This window comes from Ptychodera flava, chromosome 7 (genome assembly GCF_041260155.1).
Source record: "Ptychodera flava strain L36383 chromosome 7, AS_Pfla_20210202, whole genome shotgun sequence".
Classification (NCBI taxonomy): domain Eukaryota; kingdom Metazoa; phylum Hemichordata; class Enteropneusta; family Ptychoderidae; genus Ptychodera; species Ptychodera flava.
In genome coordinates, this window is record NC_091934.1 from 34,931,743 (window position 1) to 34,952,841 (window position 21,099).

A 21,099-nucleotide genomic window follows, 5' to 3' on the forward strand; every position below is an offset into this window, starting at 1 on the left:
GACCGAGAGGTCGTCTGTCATTTTCTCCGTGAACGCCGTGTTCCTCGCTTACACGACGGACTACCAAAAATGATAAACAATTTGCCCACGGCGTGTTGATATTATTACTAAAGTAGTTCAAAGTTAAAATGCGGAACCGTTGTGGAAAACTTCTTGTACTTTGCAAAAAAAAACGAATTCTTGGCTTGTGCATGTGATAAGTATATTATTCCCTATTATATTACCATGCCCTGCCGTCGCATTTTGATTGGTCGAGCTGAACCATGTGACTGACCATAAATACACAGTAGTGGTTTGTTTACATGCTCGTGAATATGAATAATAAGATTAACAACTCAAAGTATCGTAACTTTACACCTCAACGTAAATCATAATCAGTCACAAAATGGAGCACTTGTAGGTCAAGTTGAGATACTTTTTTTCCTGAAAACATCTCCCGGTTTGCCAATTTTTTACAGCGCGGGTGACAGTGCGTCGCGTATTGCTCAGTTTCTGGGGCCGAGTTGTCATTCGCTTCTGAAATTTTCGGAAATTTTGACGGTTTTCTTGGGTTCGCTGATAATATAATGGAAATAACAGACTCCGCTCTGACCATTAACGTGTATTTGTGGGCGCGGGCTCGAGGAAAGCCAAATTAACGGCTCGGCAAGCCTCGCCCATTATTTTTGGCTTTCCTCTCGCCCTTGCCCGCAAATAAAACGTTAATGGTCAGCGCGTTGCCCGTTATTTCTACAATATTTTTTCTTTGTTCAGCTCGGAAATTCCCCGTGACGTAATGACCGTGTCATCACTCGTCTTCGACTTGTGATGACACGGTCATTACGTCACTCATATTTTCCTCCGCTGAACGAAGAAAAATATTAGGGAATAATATCTAAATGTCGGCAACATAGCGTATTAATATGACAGTACGTGGTGAAGAAAGCAAACAATTCATCGCAAATCGACGACGAAAAAACAAAAATTCACAAAAATTCTGGTATCGACGGTATTTTGTATTTTACATATACTCCATATTTCCTTATGCTTCATTACACTCCACTTTTGCAGTTCAGGGACACACGGAACAACTGGTTTTTTTGCAATGTTTACTTTTAAAAGTAGTCCGGGTCCCATATCCACCACATGTTGAATATGGATTAATAGTAGTCTAAGTCATATACCTATAGTGTGACGTCATACTATAGGGATAGCTGGGTCCATGTATGTGATAATTATATATAATCCCTTGGTATTTTTCTCTGTTTGGACGTCATCGTATACGAGTGTTTTCGCGGAGCCGTACAACTTCGAGCCGGGCTCCGCGAAAAACACGAGTATACGATGACGTCAAACAGAGAAAAAATCCATGGGATTATTTATCACATGAACAGTCTTCTTATTTTTCTTTGATGTGGATGGATCAAAATTATTGTAACAAAGTGCATGATTTTTATCGCGATTTTGTGTTTTATTAACGCGGATTACTTTCATTTAATGAGTAAAGCGGTCCGTCACCCAGGAGATGTGCAAATGTTTACAGGTATACTTTCATTCATAAATCCCATTAAGCTAAAACTTTGATACATGGAATGGTATCTCCACCAATCAGACATACGGATTCGGTCACGTGCGCGTGTCAATCATTGTCTCGCGCTGGAGCGATGCCAAGGCAAGTCTGCCATCGGCGGGCATAGCTTTCACCGCGCTGGCGACTGATAACGATAGTATTTTGAGTTATTTAGAATATTTAGAATTATATTTATAAAGCGAATGCAACGGCACGATCGAAACAGTAGTTATCATTCTTAGAGATGCTGTGGCTTTTAAAATATCACAAGTTTACGGCCTTGGCGAGCCCATACCCGAAAGTTTCAGATCGATGACACACACAGTGTACGCTTGTATTGGGCACTGCCGTCACCGGTCACGTCTCCGCCGGTGGCCATCTCAGTCGTCAATGTTTTCGTCATACGGACTTTGATATTTGCTGTAACACATATATCGCCCGTAGGTACTTCCCAATTTTGTTACTTGACGGGAACTCTGTTCTGTTGTGAGTGTTGTCCGAGTCAACTTTCGAAATGCATCGGATTCTACAGCGCTGCACTGCAGAGTTTACGCTACAGTTCGACAGCTTAGGCTTGATTCCGATCGAGAAACAACGGAATAGTATTTGTGTGATGAAGGAAATTTATCGTTGTTCGTCGATATTTGTGCCTTCTATGTCGCTTTCCCGAAGTTTATACAGTATTCATTTATTAAGTTGAACTTTCGTTGAGGTGTATCTTTCGGGTTTATCGCCAACCGGGATCGCCAGGTACGACGTCGCTTGGCGATCGCCAGGTACGACGCGACGATATCCACATTGAGCCTTGCAACTGGAACCGTGACGTTACTGAGCCAAACGATCGACGGTATCCTCATTCGATTCTTGGGAATAGTAAAGCTTTAGCGACTCGAAATTTCGTTGGGCATGCCTTCTATGTTTCCGTATCTGGATTTATCGGGTCACCTTTTTGTCAAAATGCCATGAGAGCACGGCATCGATCACGACAAATCGGTCTGTGTCGCGACGTGCACGTACGAACGGTACCATTGCAGGAAAAAAAGTTCCGGTTGATGACGTACAACAGCGGTAATATGGATTTCTTATCTGTGCTGGTGTACGTCACACAGGTGGAGATACGGGCCAGTTCATGTGATAAACAGAATTTATACATACACTCTATAAGACATTTGTATTAAAAATTGCAATCATAATAGCAGCGCTGTCGGAGAAAATCAGAACTGTCAAATGCTTTCACTTTGCAACTTTATAAATTTGTATAAATTCTAGTCCAGTGAAAGGCTGACCAATAACCTTCTGTTTCCTTTAAATCCCAACCGCGCATGAAGTGCAAGTACGTTATCAAGTGCTATGACGTCACCCCCTTTGCATCTGAAACCCCACTGACACTTCCCACAATACTTCGCGAACGTGCTGCAACACCTCTTCCTCGACGTCACTTCCGTCGCCATAATACGTGTGGATAGGATACTTTTCGTCAGGTATTTCACATCACCCAAAGCGGATGATCCTTGAAATAACTTGCATGATGACCATTCAGTTGATTAAACCAGACCTCTTGCCCTGCAATAATTATGTTCGAAAACTGAGTAAATTTCGGACAGCAAGAAAAGATTCAATTGACGTCTTGAAAACAAGGAAGTCTTAGAAAGTTCATGATATGTTTAGATATATCAAGTGTGATACAGATCATTGTAGAGAATTAGTGCATACACATCAATGGAACCCTCCAGAGTGGTTCCAAAACTGATATTCTCCCTTCGAGAAAACGACGTGATCATCATAAATACGATGTAGTCCGAAATTTAGGTCTGTGATTTTTTCGACACGTCTTCCGATGGTTGCTATCTATTAAAAAAATAGAAATTGTCTTTCCAATGCAAAACATTTCTCTGTCGAGATATGTCTTCCTGTGGCAACCGGAACAAGTTGTGGAGTACATCATGACAGTGGCCGCACATTTATGTTAACTTTCTACAATCATGGTCACAAGTCAATAAAACGACTCGACAGCGGCAATTTAAGAGGTTTTTAAAATAAAAAAGTATTCTCTTAGTCTCTTGGCTAGCGTAAGAATAACTTCATGTCACCTGTTTTCGGATGAGTAATAAAAGCCGGAAGATTGTACCAGTAGGTGAGGGCGCCATCTGGCTCCCAACGATAAGCCCTTTCATGCTTATTCATGTACTTGTCAACATCTGCCTTGTCTTCAGTAAAAAATACCTAGATTAGAAACAAGATCACACAATGATACTATCACATGGCACGACACATAGCTCTCGAAAGCATGATTACTCAAACCCCCACCCCCAGATTTCAGTGTTTTTAATTTTGAGTAAAGTATTTGAAAGGATTTTAGAGGCGAGTTCTAAGTTTTCCCTCCCACATAATGGTACAAGTGTCCGAGGAAAAATTGAGACCCTGAAACAGTTTATCGGCACCCACAGAGAATTTTGAATTTGATCCATCATGTTCTCATAGTCGGCTAATGTTCACTAGCTAGCATTGTAGGAGAACTTTGCCGTTGTAATGACTAAAATGGAGACATTGTCAAACATTCGATATTGAATGTCATCAAATGCGGGTACGAAAGTTATCGAATCCAAAACCGGGCGGTGGGTGGGGTTCAAAAGTCGTAGAGTGTGACGTCGGTCTTAATTTAAGGCTTGTTTATTCATCCACTGTTCGAGACTTGGTATACTTGTTACAAGTCTGTAGGTATATAAATATCAAAATAGAATAAATTGAAATAATGTACTTCAGCAGATTGTCACATAAAGTGATAGGCTATTGTGAGCATTGTTTGGTGAACACGTTGGCCCACTTGGCCAGCCAGTAACTGCAGCCGAGAAAAGCCAGGCGACTTAGGATCAGTCTGGCGACTTGGTAGAATTTCGCCGCACCAGAGATACCGGAACGAATTGCTATTTGAGATTCTAGAAGTTGTCTATCGACGTGGTTGCAGGAAATTCATGGCTCTGATTTAGCCTTACGAAGTTGGTTGAAAATATGGTTGGACTTACATGTTGCCAGGGAAGATATGCACCAGGCTCCGCAGTGGGATGATGTCTACAGTACCTTGCCCACACTCTTCTCAATTTGTCTACGAGCCCTGGATCCAGTTTTGGTAATATCTTTCTACCGTCTGCGATTACACTCTCGCCTCCATGGTCGGGAAGAGGGGGTACGTCACAAAAGAAGAAAATCTGGTATTGAATGAGAGAAAGATTACTATGATATTGAACTTTTTCAACAGAGCGTTATCTTAGATTACAACTTTAGTTAGAATAAATGCCGTATTCCCAGTGCTATTTTAATCACTGCCGTGCATGCGTGCTAATTTTGTCATTTTAGCTCAGCGTACAGTTCCCAGGTTTTGTCAAATGGCAAGTCGACATTACAATAACTCACCGCGCCATATTACGACAGGGACTCTGCCTGAACCCTCGAAGGTCAGTGAGACAATATTCTGCCGAAATGAAAGTTGAGCCTATTTATAATATTAAATATGTGGAAAATCGACAGGTTTTCCATCACAGGGTAGGGTAACTTAAGGTAGAGACACACGTTAGATGATACTTATTTTAAACCTCACTTTTTCACAATAAATTCACTTTTAGACCCCACACATTATATATTTTCTGTTAGCCCTATATCTCAACATTATGAAAAATATGTTTATTTTCCGAAATCACAGTGTTTGTGACCATTTCTCTCAAAAATATGCGTTTTTGAGTTTTTTTACCTAAAAAAAATTAGGTGTTACAGGACTATGGCGACTTGAGATCTTTTAACAGAAATCAACAATGGAGTAGTCTGGGGAAAAAAACGGTGTCCCAGATTTTCGGTAAATTGATAGAACAAGAGAAATTCTTGCTGAAGTGAACAAAACCTGGTAATTTATTCAAAACCCAGAGTTGTTTACTTTCACACCTTATTGTGCTGAAACAAAAGGGAATAGAAAAATCTGGACAACCGTTTTAACCGAGACTACTCTATTGTCTACTCTATTATCTGATGCAAACTCTAACGACCACTGATAATTGATATTTTTACGTGTCCCCGCTGATACCTTAACAGTTTTCAAGCCCACCCCCTACATTACTTATTCACGAACCCAGGGTATAAACACCTTATCGGCCATAAATTGGCACCCTGGCAGTGTCTGATTGCCATAGCACTGTCTCTCTATCTCGACTGTGGCTATACTTATTGTGTGAGATGTAAACGTCCTCAGGTAATCCTTGGCATTTAAACACAATGACCCACACAAGAGTAAAAAGAGAGGCACACGTGTTTTTTCTGGGTTGAAAAAGGTAAAACCTAATTCCAATATTTTCCATATGTGAAAAACGACCTACATATTACAAAGAATTATGTAACACTGCGGGGCTCGATATTAGCGGTATAGGCTACCGTTTTGTGATGTTGGCAGTCCACTAAAGGTTACCACGAATTTTGCACCATCTTTACGCATTAGACACGTTCATTAGTATCGCTGATGGCCGTTTTCTCAACGGAGGTATGTGTAACCAACACTTTGAACAAAAATTGCATTGAAGATACAACACTTATACACACACTACATGTATCATTTCTGTAACACTAAACCACTACAGTGACCAATTAGGAAGGATGCTGATAAAACCAGATATTAACTGAAAATGCTTACGTCTTTCAGTATATATGTGTTTTGTATATGAATTTAAACTTTTGGCCACATGTTTCCAACTTAATTGAAAGTGTTGATCAACATCATGTGCAATATTCTCCTCAGAGTAATTCCAAAGAGTTCATTGAGTATATGAATATGTAATTAGCTGCAATAAAAAATACTAATTCCCATGACTCCTGTCATTATATCATCAGTAATATAGCCAGTGTAATTGCCTTTGATCAAGTCCTTCAAGCTGTAATTACAAAACTGTGAAAGCTCATTAGATATACAAATTATAAATTAGCTGACATTTATAATGCAGAATATCTTTCACTTATACATTATAATTGTCTCATCAATATACATAGCAAGTTTCATCAACTGTTTTTAGAGTCCTTCCGGTCTTATGTCACTATTTGGGAAAGTAAATTAAATATGCGAAGTAAAAATTTCTAAATATAAACCTGGCGCGGACACCAAGGGCTCAGTTCTATATTGTTAACACCTATTACCTGGTAATGAGGGCTATAGCGCCCGTTTATTACCCCGAGGGGCCGTATACTTACCAGAAACACATCGCTATTCCCCGACGCTGTAGGTCGAGGGGTAGAGCGATGCGTTTCTGGTAACACACGGCCACGGGGGTAATAAACGGGCGCTATAGCCCGAATAAAGACCATGTTATAGGTGTTTTATAACACGCCACACGCTCATGTTGGTATTATGTTGTAGTGTTAATGTGTTTTGATATTATGCACCGCAACAATCCATTTTGACAAGTTTACTTGGCGATATTTCCAAGCGGTTACAGTTGTACGTGGTACCACTTTCTTTCAAAAAATTTCTAAGTATACCTAGCAACATCCTTGGTTGCACTTGAATCATTTTCGTTGATGAGCTAGCTGTTCAAGTTTCAAAGCTGTTGGAATGCTTGAAAATCTGTTTTAGAGAGACGCTCGTCGCTCATCCCAGACGCACATCACGTTCTAGTCACCCGCCATTGTTGCAAAGCTGCAGGCGACACTACTGTCACGTGACCGAACACTTTTCCAAATTTGGTCAAAACTATTTCCCTTGGGAAACAGTTTTTCAAAAATACTCTCTGACGTCACTTTTGTCGATTTTGTTGGACGACTAGACGTATCTCGTTACGTGACGTATACTGGCGAATCGCTACACGAATGAGCATGTGGTGTGTTATAAACTACAACAAGGTTAATCATTTCGATGTCGGCCATTTGTGAGCTTGGCCAGTGCCCGCATCGGCATCTCGGGCAGTAAACTTGCTACAAATAGGGGTAGCATATGATTGTGTATTCTCGTAAATATACATCCAGTTTGAAATATTTGTTCCCAACTTTCTCCTTTTTTATTGTATAGGCACAGTCGCCTTTCTAAAATTCCGCTCTGCGCCTATGTGCCCCATAGACGTGTTTGATATATACGCCTGAGGCATATGTACACATGGGGCATGTAGGCATTTAATATAATATATTATTACACCTCACTCATTCAGCGTGCACTGCCATTGGTTAAACACGACTCACGTGACATGTAAAAGAACGTGATGATGCCCTCTGCGAATGTGTGATGCCCTTCTGCATTGGATATTACATGGATATACGTCATTTTACTTACTGCGCATCCTTGTCTGCGCAAAACAAATTGTCGTTTCGCTTGTTCGGGAACTTATGGCTGTGAACGTCATGCAGAGCTGTCACAGGCTCAGTTATACGATATTTTGAATGCAAGTAAACAGCAAACGAACGAAAATGGCAACAAGGAATGCAGTTTCTGTGTTCAGCGACCATGCAAACAACAAATTTGGATACGCCACCGAGGGAGATCGGCAAACTTTAGCGGCAACCCTAGAACTCGGCACTGACAACATTTTACGCTGAGGTCCGGACTCAAAGACGAACTGTACTCGAAGAAGTCTTTGTGTTTTTGTTTCTTTGCATGTTTGCTTGTTCGGTGTAATAAAAATAATAACACATGAGAGCTTAGGCAATATCACGATTTTTTGCCTGCCCTCGGGCTGGTGGTCATGATCGAAATATTGATGATGCCCTCGCCTACGGCTCGGGCATCATTATACACATATTGACTGGCCATGAGGGCAACAGCATACGTCTGTACCCCGAGGGACTGTGAGTCACCCCCAAAAACAGACTGTTTCCCGAGGCCGTAGGCCGAGGGAAACAGTCTGTTTTTGGGGTGACTCACAGGCCCGAGGGGTTAAAGACGTATGCTGTTGCCCTAATGGCCAGTCAATATGTTTTGTAACACACCTCATCCGTAGTCATACATAAGAACGTACCATACACAAAAGTTGTCGCATGTGAGCTATATGATGTAATATGTTGGAGTGGTTCAGCAGAAAAAAGTTTTTTGCCGACAGGGTCGCAATACTTCTGCAAAACGTTCAATGCCCTTTGATTATCGTCTTCGTTCGTTTCGAGTCCTTGTTTGAAACCAGAGCATTCAGTTCTTCTTCAGAAAGTAGGATAAACCGAGAAATTTCTCGACTATCGTTTCGCTCGTCCGCAGATGGCATCTTTGTTGACATTCCAGTTCGCGCATGCGCCAATGTTTTTTTGACGTCAGCGGGCATCATTTTTCGGAACTGATGCCTGGCAGGCAACAGTTCCGACAATGATGCCTGATGACGTCGTTTACGTGGATCAGCACAAAAAGAACGCATCCCACGTGACTGTCAATTGGCGAATTAGAACACAGACTGCGGATGAGGTGTGTTACAACAATAGTTCGATCATGACAACCACCCCTTGGGCAGGCAATAAATGGTGATATTGCCCTCGCTCTCAAGTGTTATTATTTAAAGCGTGCGTCTATGCGGGTCATCAAAAGGTAAACCCCGCCAAGGATAGCTACGGGCAACTGGGAGCGAAAATGGATCTCTACTACGACGACACAACTTATGTCGAATTTTGAACGGCAAAATAAACCAAGTGAGTGTAATTCAATAAAATGATCTACACCTGCCTGAACTCTGATTATTGCTCATTCGTTGACTTCTTTTGTGAACAAATCTCTTCGTTTACGTATTCGCTGATTTTTCCAAGGAGTACTCAAGATTTTCACTCTGACCGGCCGTCACGCTATTCACCTTCAAACGCTCGACGTCCTTATTAGCATATCAATAGAAGTCAAAGTACGCTGCTGGAGTGAAAATCTTGAGTTTCTATGCAAGTTTACATGTTATGTACTAAATGTTTTACAGAAAATGATGCGATACAAGCTTTCTGGCAGGCTGGGTATCCGCCTTTCAATATAAGGAGCTTGTAGGAAAATATACAAGGGCATTCACCTGATAAGGTTAGAATTTATTTTCTATGTGCTCAAAGGGTTAAAACTCCCTTGTGTCTCTGAAATACAACAATGTATGATATGGGTACGCTCCAATAAACTTGGCATAATTAATTGTAATTTGCATATGATTTCAATCGTTTACCAGCTCGCCATTTGACTTGAAGCAAAGTAAAAACACACTGACAAAACCTGTTTATTTCAGTCCCAGACAAGTTAGATATCGCTTAAAGACTTAAAGTTGGTGTGGACAACACGGTCCAGTGACGAAGATATCAACAATGCTATGTTGGTGAGTGTTCAATTCATAGGACGTGGTGTTCTTTAAGGAAGTTATAAAATTTGTGTTCACTTTTTATGCTAAAATGAAGCTCATGTTCATACTGTTCTGTTCGAGTTATTCTTTACACTATACAGTGCAAACATCTCTCTGTATAGAGCTTTTCTAATACTGTAATTGACAAGCAGAAGTTTATTTAATATTTTCAGCACGAACTTAATTATTCAGGGTCGAAGCTTGGTTATAGAGCCATATGGCACAGACTGATTAGAAAATACAACTTAAATGTTTCCAGGCAAGTTTGTATTGAAACAAATGTTAATGATCTTGAAATACTCACTACATAACCTTTCAACCTACCATTGTTTGGGTTTCATATAAAAAAATAGTAACAATTTATTTGTTATCATATTTATGGGCATGCTAAATTTCAAACTTTCATATTGATAAAAAGTGCAATTGAAAGTGTGTATTGACACTCTTTCAAAGTTACCTTGTGTTTTGATAACATGTACTATTTTCTTGTTACAATGAAATCTCTGAGGGATTCTGTGGCTTGCTAAACTGAGGATGTTTGACACAGATGGCGTTCAAGAAAGACAAAAAAACGTTTCAAACGTGTACTTTACAGATTCTGAAGCTTTGTAAGCTTTTGGATTTTCTTCTTTTCTCCTAACCAGTAACAAACATAGCTATGCCAGGTAGCCTTCACTGTAGGACATAGTTAACCTATGCCCCACCCCCAATATAAGTAAAACCAACTACCTGGCATTCGTTACTCCTGCACACCATATTTTGTCTGGTCTTACCTTTGCTGGGTAATGTTCCAAAAAGACATTTCGTTGTGGGGCGTCATGGTAATTTCAGGTGAGTCATCACTGGCGGTCAGTACACCTTGAAAGACTTCTTTCCTTACAGCAAATCCACCTTCATACCCTGTCAAGGTGTACCCCATATCTTGCATGAACTTCGAAAAGTGATCACCGCTATGCAAGGGTAGTCCGCGGAAGAGGAGAGCACCGTGGATGTGCAACTCGCGTTCTATGATTTCACGGGCATCCTTCGCAAAATCACTGATCGACGTCGAGTTTCCGGCCGAAGGCTTCACGCTGTACAACGCTGGAAAGTTGTCTCTTGGACTTTCTATGTAATCTGGAAATTTGCTTCCTGGTCGGAGAGCTCCTGGTAGCCATCTCCGACCTGCTAACCGCGCTGTTGTCTGGGTTGGAATATGAACTCTAGGAGTGTATTTGAATTTGGTAGTGTGCCTAGATATGGTGGAGGAGCATCGTGAGAAATATATCGCACGCGACGAAATCGACACATTACGGAAAACTGCTGAAACTAACAACATAGTGTAGCTCGCTGTCCAGCTTTTATAGCAGTCTAAAACGTGGCCGTGATATCGCAGCGGTACTTGTGGCGTATATCGAACGCGATCGGGTCATTGGGGTTATCGCCACATTCTCGTGGCAATGACCCCAATGACCCGATCGCGTTCGATATACGCCACAAGTACCGCTGCGAGCTGTCAGGCAATATCGAGGCGATGTTCTCAATTCAAAAAACATAGCCGCTTTCGATGACATTTGCCCCCTGACACAGATAGAGGGCTCTCATTATGCTACTCCACAAACTAACCATTACAAACATATATATATATATATATATATATATATATATATATATATATATATATATATATATATATATATAATATATATATATATATATATATGTTTTCATAGCACAATTAGATATTTATCATATCAATATCTGTAGCAAATATCACCAAATTTTGTGGCAGTAATTTCAGAGTTATATACCTAATTACAAAGTTTATTAGATATCCAAATGAACCCTTAATTAGCTTCACAAAATACTAAATGCTTTACAACACAGTCTGATATCTTTTGGGTTAGTATCTGCAGCAGATTTCATCACATTTGATGCATTATTTCGGAATTATATGACCAATTACAAAACTTCAAAATATATAAATGAGCTATCTATTAACTTCATGATGCTCAATGCTTCTCAATACAATGAGATATCTACCAGATCAAAATCTGTAGAACGTTTCATTAAATTTAATGCTGTGATTTCGGAGTCATATCACTAATTACAAATTTCATTAAATATGCAAATGAACCCTTAACTAACTTCACACTACTGGATGCTGTACATCACAGTTAGATATCTGGAGCATAAGCTTTCAAAGACGCGTACTCTCCTTCATCAGATGCAAGGATGGAATGAACAATTGAAGCAGAAAACAACAGAAATGCGTTTTCACTCTGGATTTTCTGTGGTTTTCTACTTCAGGTGTCCTTTCCCCTTGCATCTGATGCAACAGACACACGTCTTTGAAAGCTTATGTTGATCATAGCGTGCTACTAAATCCTACTTTTGCGATTAAAACGAAAAGGCGGTTTTCCTGGCGATCGAACCGATTACCTTTGAGTCTGCGCAGTAGTGAGTTAGTTTCTGCCGAATTCATGATTCCGGGTGAAACTCCCCTGTATAGCCTTTACCCATAGACCCTGGGTCTATGCTTCACCCCACTCATGGCGTTCACCTCACTAACGTTTCATTAAAAAAAATTACCTGATTTGCCCCACTAGCATATTCAGAAATGTGATGTGAACCAAGTCTAAGGACGAGACTTAAACTTGACTTTTTTCGAGAGCAGCGCAGCCAGCGGTAGAAATTGGGTAGGGGACCAGAGTGAATTGGGATTTTGGAAGAATTTTCCATGTTAGAGCGACCTCTATTGAGAATATTTGTAAAAAGATACTTCCAAAGTTCAGTTGTAAAATTGAATTCAGAATAGTATAAAGAAAGTAGTTTATTTTTGCAAAGATTGGACACCATAGTAGGGGGTAGCAGGTTGTGCGTAGTAAACCTGTGCATTGAAAGTAAATTTCGAATCACGGAACAAACGCTTTTCTCCTAGCTCGAAGCGATTGCTCTTCGCCATCCTCACACTTTATTATGGGTTCCTGACGATGCTATATGTAAAATGCATGCATGTTAATTGGCAGTAGCTTCAGGTCTAACCTGTGAAAAACACGAATAAATGTGCCTCTCTCTCTCTCTCTCTCTCTCTCTCCTCTCTCTCTCTCTCTCCTCTCATCTCTCTCTCTCTCTCTCTCTCTCTCTCTCTCTCTTTCTCTCACTCTTCGTAAAAACACACGATATGAAGTGAATCTTGTCAAACTCTTTTTTTGGGGTGTTTTGTTTTTTCTGTTTAGTTTGGTGGAATTTGTTCGATTTTGAACAAGATTACAGAATGGAGTTTCGCAATTAGAAAAAGGGCCTTAGTTTGTAGTAACGATCGTCCAAATCCATACTCGGGGACATTCGGCAGTATCTTGTGTATAAAACCTCTGACGTTTCCGATTTTTACAAAATTCGGAGTATAGATGCACCACTTCAAAACAAAATGAATTTGTTTGTCTCTACACTAGTAGTCATGACATAATCGTGTACACATTTCTAATGTAGAAACAGAGAAGCGCACGCACACACACACACACACCCCCCCACCACCCCCCCACACACATATAATATATATATATATATATATATATATATATATATATATATATATATAATATGTATAGCTAAATCCTGGTATTGATGATCACGTAAGTTTAAACAATCCTGGTACATCCAATTATCTCCTCCACATCTTCTTAGATGACTTAGAAATCAAAGAAAACACCGAAAGTATTGACTTAGCCTCATACTTATACATATTTTTAAAATGGACGGTATACAAAGCTCTATTACAGAAGGGGAGATTTCAATTTTGAAATCATAAACTTTCCCTTTTTATCAAGTAACACACCATATGCTGAAGCTTATGGTGTGTACATTTCACAGCTCCTTTTAGTAGAGTTTGTGCCTGATATCTGGGACGAATATACCTAATACTAGTCCCAGCTCATAGAAGACTTTCGAATGAGACAGCTTTATGGCATGAAACTGGCGAGGCAGGTATTCTCGGAAGTAGATTAGGGAAATCATTCATGTTCTATGGTAGATGTGAAGATATTGTTTTGAAATATGACTGATCTGTCTTAAATGATGCCTGACAGCATACCGACTTTCGCTCACAACCGTAATTTGGTAGCTTTACCGGATTACATGGCGTTGGGTAAATCTTGACTGGTGTAGCGCGCTAGTATGGTACGCTTACCCATTCCGGACGCCTCGTACCGCCCTTACGTACCCTTATTGACTTTGAATGAATCTGATTTATTGGATCTATTTTGATGTCCATTAAGTCAGTATAGGAATTTATTGAAAACTTTTTGCGGCAGCCTATACAGTCATGTAATGTGTAAATTTTCTTGCATCGCGCCTCGAATCACTGCTGCACACGTGAACCTTTGAGAGCAAACTGCATAATTATGAGACTTGAGATGTGCTGTCAAGACTGCCAACGCCCTTGAAACAGCTCCTATATGTGATGTATGGAATTATGAGCAAAAGATCTCAAAACGATCTGTCTGTGTTTCTATCAGAATATTTATGACAGACAATCATATTGAAATAAAAAGTAAAAAGAAAAATTGATCACGATTCGATTATTTTACATTAGCATCACTGCTCATTAGTTAGTACTTTAATTGTACACGCGAAGGATGCGGGAATCTTTTTGTATCAACTCACTAATTTATTTATAAAATCTAATTCCATAAGTGCCGATACGGGAAGACATCTGTTTTTACAAACCATGGCCCTAAATATAGGGCGCAAATTTATTCTCAAAACTTAATAGTTAAGACTACAATGATGAATTGAAGATTGGCGTCATGGCATAAACGATATCATATTTTGTCCATTTGAATACATTCAAGTATATAGAATGGAAAATTTAAAGTCTAAAAAACTATAACTGCTCCTTGAAGTGAAAGTAAAGGACTTGTAATCAGAATTTCTCTAGATCTGTAATCTGTTTATTGACGATAAAATGTTAAAAATACAGCAGGTAAGCATGTGATTGTCTATGACTGCCATCGTGTAAGGATTACAACCCTCGCGGTCATGGCAATATATTTGCGTATTTAAAATCTACAGACACAGCTATTCACGGACAAAGCACAAAAGTACAAAGCACAGAAGAACAAAACCACGAACAGTATCATTCTGTAGAATCCAGTCCAGATTCACAAATCGACCGGTAACTTTGCTATTGCTACTCTAAATGCGAAATTATTGTATCTTTTTTTAAACTGGTCTCTAAGTGAGTTCAGTAATAGATAGTATTTCGTTTTAATCTCATTTAAACATTTACTTGCAACATTCATGAACACAGAAATCCTAAAATCGCCAAGGAGACGCACAGCAAAACACACACACTTGACTTTGAAACAATTATTTTTCATAATTGTCACTTTTTTGTTTGTCTTTATGACAACGAAACACGATAGTACAAATGAGTCAAGTTCGCCGCATAACACTCGCGTTTTCTTGCGACATAAATCGTATGCTCCAGATGCAAGCCCAAACAGATGTATACGTTTACTTCCTACCATAAATAATTTTACAAGTCTTTGCCTTCCTACATGTTCTGTACATTCATTTTGAGGGAACTGTAAGAGAAACTACTTTTTTGTGAAAATTGTGAGTTCATTTTCCCAAAACGATTAGTTCATCAATAAGAAAGTAGAGATTATTTCAACTGTATTTCCGATCCGGAAATTTGTGCAGAGCGCCTTGATTATAGTGTTGATCCCAAAAGAGTGTTGACTTATATTAGTTCAAATGTGAAACTTGGAACCGTGACGACTGAGTCGCCTGAGAGAGGCGCATTGGCATCGTACATGTAATAATCATGGCAATTCTTGCACACTTTGTGTGCAAGAACTGTTTCCTAAGATTCAGGAATGTCAACATGTTACAAATCACTGGTATCAACGATAATTCGAAGGAAAGCGATGTCATCTTCTACATATGCGTGTTTACCATTCCTTAGAGTGTTCAGCGGCATGAAGAGAGGACATCCAGATGCTATGTTCATTTCGCTGGTTGGTCGTCTGAAAGAGCTTGAAGATTTATCAGGCCGGAACGCATCGACTAAATGTTCCTGGTTGTATTGGTCAATCCAAAGAAAGGTCACTTTCTGTCCGAATGGCCAACGCAAGATGCCATCGAATTCGCCCTTCATTATCGTAAAGAACAGCGACACATGGTTTCCTTTGCCAATACCATCGCCGTTCAGATATATGCGTGCGCACATCTTATATCCGAACCGACTTGTGAAGAAAGGAGGTGAATACAAGGATGTAGTCCTGCCAGATATCGCGTCTTGTGTCTTCCTTTCGAAATCTGTTATCTTCCAAGTCAATATACCATCATAGGAAGTCTTCTCCAATGACTGGATTCGCAGATCTTGTTCGGCCAAGCTCACGTCCTTGAGGGCAATTATGCGATCTTGAGCTTTTATTTTCCTTTCAAGGGCTTCTATGAGTTGCCAATTTCGTTTTACTTCCCTGTCCGCCGTCTCAATGGATGATGATGTTCTTTCAGTTTCAGTGTTCAACAGTGCTACAGTACCTTCGTATGTCGTCGCCTTGGTTTCCAGGACCGTAATATTATTTCTTAAACTGTCCATCCTACGCTCCATTTCATCAAATCGCCCGGGCGCTTCTCTTCTCTCTGTTGAAGATGACTGCAAGATCTGTGATTGTATCCCTTTAATCTCATCTTGTAGCTCAGCGACCCTATGCCTCAGAGAACCGACGGCCGTGCCCTGTTCACCTACCACCAAGGACATATCACCGATAGTTCTCCTATCTCCTTCGTGTTTACCAGCGGCAACTTGTAGGTTAGTAACGCCTTGAAGAAGAAATTCCATATGCGGATGAAGAGATTGGGTGTTATGTTCGTCTTGTCTGTCCTTGTCCACCTAAAATCACAAAGAAAAACTTCCGTGTTTGCTAGATCGTGACAGATTCAGAATTGAACGCTTCAATCGTCACACATAATATATAATATGTTGAGCCTGACCTTAAATAGTCTGACGCAAGGGAGAACTCGACCATATGAAATTTATTTTAAAAATTCACAAAAATTATTTTAAAAAAAGGTTTTACCGGCACTTTCTTATCGACCTCGATTTCATTCAAAGAGAACCAATTAGACGATTATGCCAGTATTCTCTATTCGGTATCGCAGTTGAAGTTAGGGAAGCGGTTACATGTAAAAGTATTAAAAAGTAAAACCTGTCGAAAGTTTAAGAATTCATTACCGCGGCAGAAAAATAGAGTTTTAGATGCAACTTTTGGAAAAATTAAAATGTATAAAAGAGAGAGAAAGAGAAAGGAAAGTGGAGAAACTTAAAGTTAGACTCTTGAACAGACAGACACGTTGGATAAAGGCAGGAGAAGACAGAATATTGATCCTTACGATTTCCTGGCAGCCGAGGTCATTGAACTTGCATAGTTGTCTCGTTCTTTTACAGTCACCGTCTCTCAAGTTGATGTGTTCTTCCAGCTGTGAAAATACAGAACACCATCACATAAACAGAACAATTCTAAATACATTTTTCAAAGGAAAAAAATGAAATTGCACGTAATACGTGTAAAGCTGTTAAAATCAATGAGAGACTTACCTTTCCTCTGAGAACGCCCTCATTGCAGAATTGACAATTCACTAATACACCAAGACATTCGTTTTTCAAGTGAATCTGGAAAAGGGCATTTGGGACAGAGAATTAGTTACTGCAACTGACAATAGAAACGTGGCTATAGTTGAAAGGTTATTCGAAAGCTAACTTTGTCTTATTTTGTGATCAATACTACCATTTTTCGATATCAATATAATATACCCGTATATTAATTAAGATACTACTCAGTCGCATAATGATGTGATGACAACAATGAATAATCAATACATACTGTAATTATTTTTTTTATCAACGGTAAACATGAATATTAAATTGTCATAGTTACCTCAAGAACTTTACAGACCATTCTGGCTGTACAATATTGACACAAAACAATTCGCATTTCACACTCCTGCTCAAGGTGGCGCTGTAGATCTCTTCGCTTTAGGCTCTGAGAACATCCCTGTTTGAAGCATTCGATGAGGGCGTGCTCGCAGATTTCCTCGTGTTCCTATGAGAGTGCGGAAGACAGCTTTCATGAATATTCGTCAAGGTTAAACACTTACTACTTTGATAATGCCACCAGGGACGTTCTTCATGGTTGTAATAATCATGTGACCTTGAAGTTCACATCTGTTCGAGACCATACACGAACATTTGAGGTTAGTTTCAATCAAATACGTCTTTCTAGTATGAGCTTAGCGGAAACGCAAGGAATATTAACACGACTGGAACGAAATTGGGATAATTGGATATTGAAGTAATGTCAGTTTAGTCTGCAAATGTACACTCATCTGCTTTCCTTTTTAAGTTATGCACTTGTTTTTATGATCAATTTGTAATATATATCAACATTCAGCTAAAGAGCGCCTAACACTTTGGAGAAATTTGAACAATGTGAAGATCAAATTCACCCAAATTTCTCCCAATCGCGTTTATTGTGTCGGATACTCAAGTTAATTTCAAAGGTATGGAATTTTTCATAATTGTGGATGATCAACCTTCACACAGGTAAAAATAAAATAATACCCGCTGGTTGGTGAATACCCCTACCCCGCAGTCTGACCGAAATATTTGTCAGAATTGCTGTTATATTGGGAACACAAGAAAGAAAGAGGATAGATTGCTACAACGGAGACACACTAGTGACGACATAATTGTGAAGAATATTTCTTAAGGCAATATTCAAAAAATAACATTTTGTTGCTCTTTGCTAATTGGAACATGTCTTTCCCTATAACACAAAAATAATTTAGGCGTCAAAAGATGGCCATCACGTATATTCTAAATAAAGTATATCGAAATAAGTCCATTCATGATTCGGAGAACTGACTGTGAAGTTTCCTTTCATTTGTTGATAAGCGATAGACGAAGCAAACGAGTAAAAAATATGCAATCTTTATGACTGTCTAGACATCGGAATGATAAGCGTCTAAAGGTAACTAATTTAAAAGAAAACGTAATGTTCATTCATTGAAGTTTCCATATTTACACTTCGGGGTAAATACGTTGTTAACCTTTAACCACATCCCCATCTGGAATTGAATTCACTTTCCGTAACAGATGTACATAATTTCCCACAACGATATTTATGGATATCCTGGCTCATCGCCATGCTAAAAGTATTTGAGTATGTACATTTGTTACGAGATAAATATCAATGCACCTTGGTGGGTTTCCGAAAATAACCAAAGCGTAGACAGACTCGCTCGATGATTAAGATAGAACACGCTTCAGTAACATGTTTTCGGACTCAAATTTCCCCGATAATTTTGACGTCTACCGGTAGTAGAGGCTCGTTAAAACCCCTTGGAATGAAAAAAGCTATCATTGCATTTTCCCGCATAGAGGTTATACACAGATAGCAACCATTTGAATTTGCATAAAAATGTGTCATTTTGGTTAATTACATCTCACGATATAGGGTGCCCTCTAGTGACACCTTAAGTGTTCAAGTTTGCCATTCTGCCTGTTTCCGTTCTGCGGGGCACTCGTCTTGTGTGCATCCTGTTTTTGCTACACTTATTTGCACGTATGGAATTTCATCTTTCTCTCAGTAGTGGCTTGCACTGTGGTTCGTCACTGCTGTTTTTCTTGTTTTGGTGGAGTCTTAATAAAGTACTTCCTTATTTACCGCCAGACACTGCAGACAGTTGTCTTGTACTTTGTGTTTGTGTATGTGTTGGGTGTAATTTATTATACATGTATGATTTCACATGCTATCAACGTTCCTGTTACGCACCTGCTCCTTATATTACAGTTTGTGTTAAACAATCTTTAGTTAACAACGCTTGTAATGCTCTGACATAGGTGCACATACATGCATACAAACAAGTACACATGGGATTATTTTAAAGGCACATGAGCTGCAAGTTTTGGCATTATTTTCATGATTTTATATATAGATTAAAATTAGTTCATAGAAATGTTCTTACTCAGATATGTTTACTCAAGTATAATTATCCACTCAGTAGGACTGCATGGGGAGGTTTCAGGAAGACAAACAATAAACGGGTGCCGCTCCCAAATATGGTTGCCTACGTACAACTACATGATAAACAGCGTAAATGGTGCATGTACACATTTGAATCTTTACATGGTGCAGCCGACTGAAAAGACGGGAAAGGAATTCACTCCTTTTTGACAAAAAATTTTTTCGTTTTCACATAACATGGTAAGATTTTGAAAATAGCGGCAAATTAAAAAAACAAAAATCTGTTCAATTTCTTGCACATTCTGACACAAGCAAATGCGAGGCATAGTTAATGACTATATTATTCAATTTGCAGATTGCAATGAATATCTGAGGAAATTGGAGGTTGGACAAATTTCGCAGAGTTGCAGCTCATGGGTCTTTAATTGCTCTATATCAATCAGCTGCGGCTTCACAGGACGCCTGCCATGTCAGACCAGGTGCCTGTGGTGGCAGGTCGTTAGCTCAGAAAAGATACTGGGGTACTTGGTTTGGTCCTATTTCATGAAAACTATAGACGATATTGTATATTACAATGTATCATTTTAAAGCCAAATAAATTGTCTTTCCAATGGCAGAATAAGCTAGGCTATGGTAAGCTCAGCAGATGACTTACAAGACGACACATTTAACAAAACACATGCGAGTCGGTAATACTATGACTTCACGGTACCCTTCAAAACATGCAAGTAACAGTCATTCAATCCAAATATTTTGTCTGTTAAAAGTCTAACTCATATTTTTGACGTGTCCCTGTACCAAATAAAATATATTTTATAAATAGCATCGCCTTTTGTAAAGTGTCTAGGAAAATAATTGGTAGAATTTGAGATTAGTTTTGACTGCAACTTCGACATAAAACTTTGGGGTATGGCGTAAGTTTTGGTCTCATTTCATGAAAACTGTAGAAGATATTGCATATTGCAATATATCATTTTAAAGAAAAGTAAATTAACTTTCTAATGATACCGCATATGCCTCGTTATGTTCAAAATAAGCTCAGCAGAAGACTTACAAGAAGACAGGTTTAACAAAAACGAATGTGATTCAGTAAACTGTGATTTTGCGAAACCCTACAAAATATGACTGTTACAGCTACAGGATCCCAATATTTTTTGTCAAAAGTTTATTTCAGGTTTCTAACATGTACCTGTAGCAAATAACACAAAGTTAATACACAGCATTGCCCTTT

General features: G+C 39.2%; 1 protein-coding gene and 1 long non-coding RNA gene across 3 annotated transcripts in view; both read right to left on the bottom strand.

The window, feature by feature from the left end:
- Positions 1 to 3,042: 3,042 nt before the first annotated feature.
- LOC139137397 (uncharacterized) lies at positions 3,043 to 11,318 on the bottom strand. Its single transcript, XR_011553379.1, has 4 exons — positions 10,626 to 11,318; positions 4,573 to 4,755; positions 3,640 to 3,772; positions 3,043 to 3,112 (listed from the first exon to the last, which is right to left on the bottom strand). It is a non-coding gene; the product is annotated as an uncharacterized lncRNA (long non-coding RNA).
- Positions 11,319 to 14,546: 3,228 nt separating this feature from the next.
- The window catches only part of LOC139137398 (TNF receptor-associated factor 2-like), a 29,731-nt gene continuing 23,178 nt past the window's right edge, over positions 14,547 to 21,099 (bottom strand). For both annotated transcript variants that reach the window (XM_070705453.1, XM_070705452.1), the window contains 4 exons: positions 17,781 to 17,945; positions 17,441 to 17,515; positions 17,236 to 17,322; positions 14,547 to 16,735 (listed from right to left, as the gene is read on the bottom strand). In XM_070705453.1, the coding sequence (XP_070561554.1) occupies positions 15,725 to 16,735; positions 17,236 to 17,322; positions 17,441 to 17,515; positions 17,781 to 17,945 (1,338 nt within the window). In that variant the 3' untranslated portion in view covers positions 14,547 to 15,724. The remainder of the gene's footprint in view (positions 16,736 to 17,235; positions 17,323 to 17,440; positions 17,516 to 17,780; positions 17,946 to 21,099) is intronic.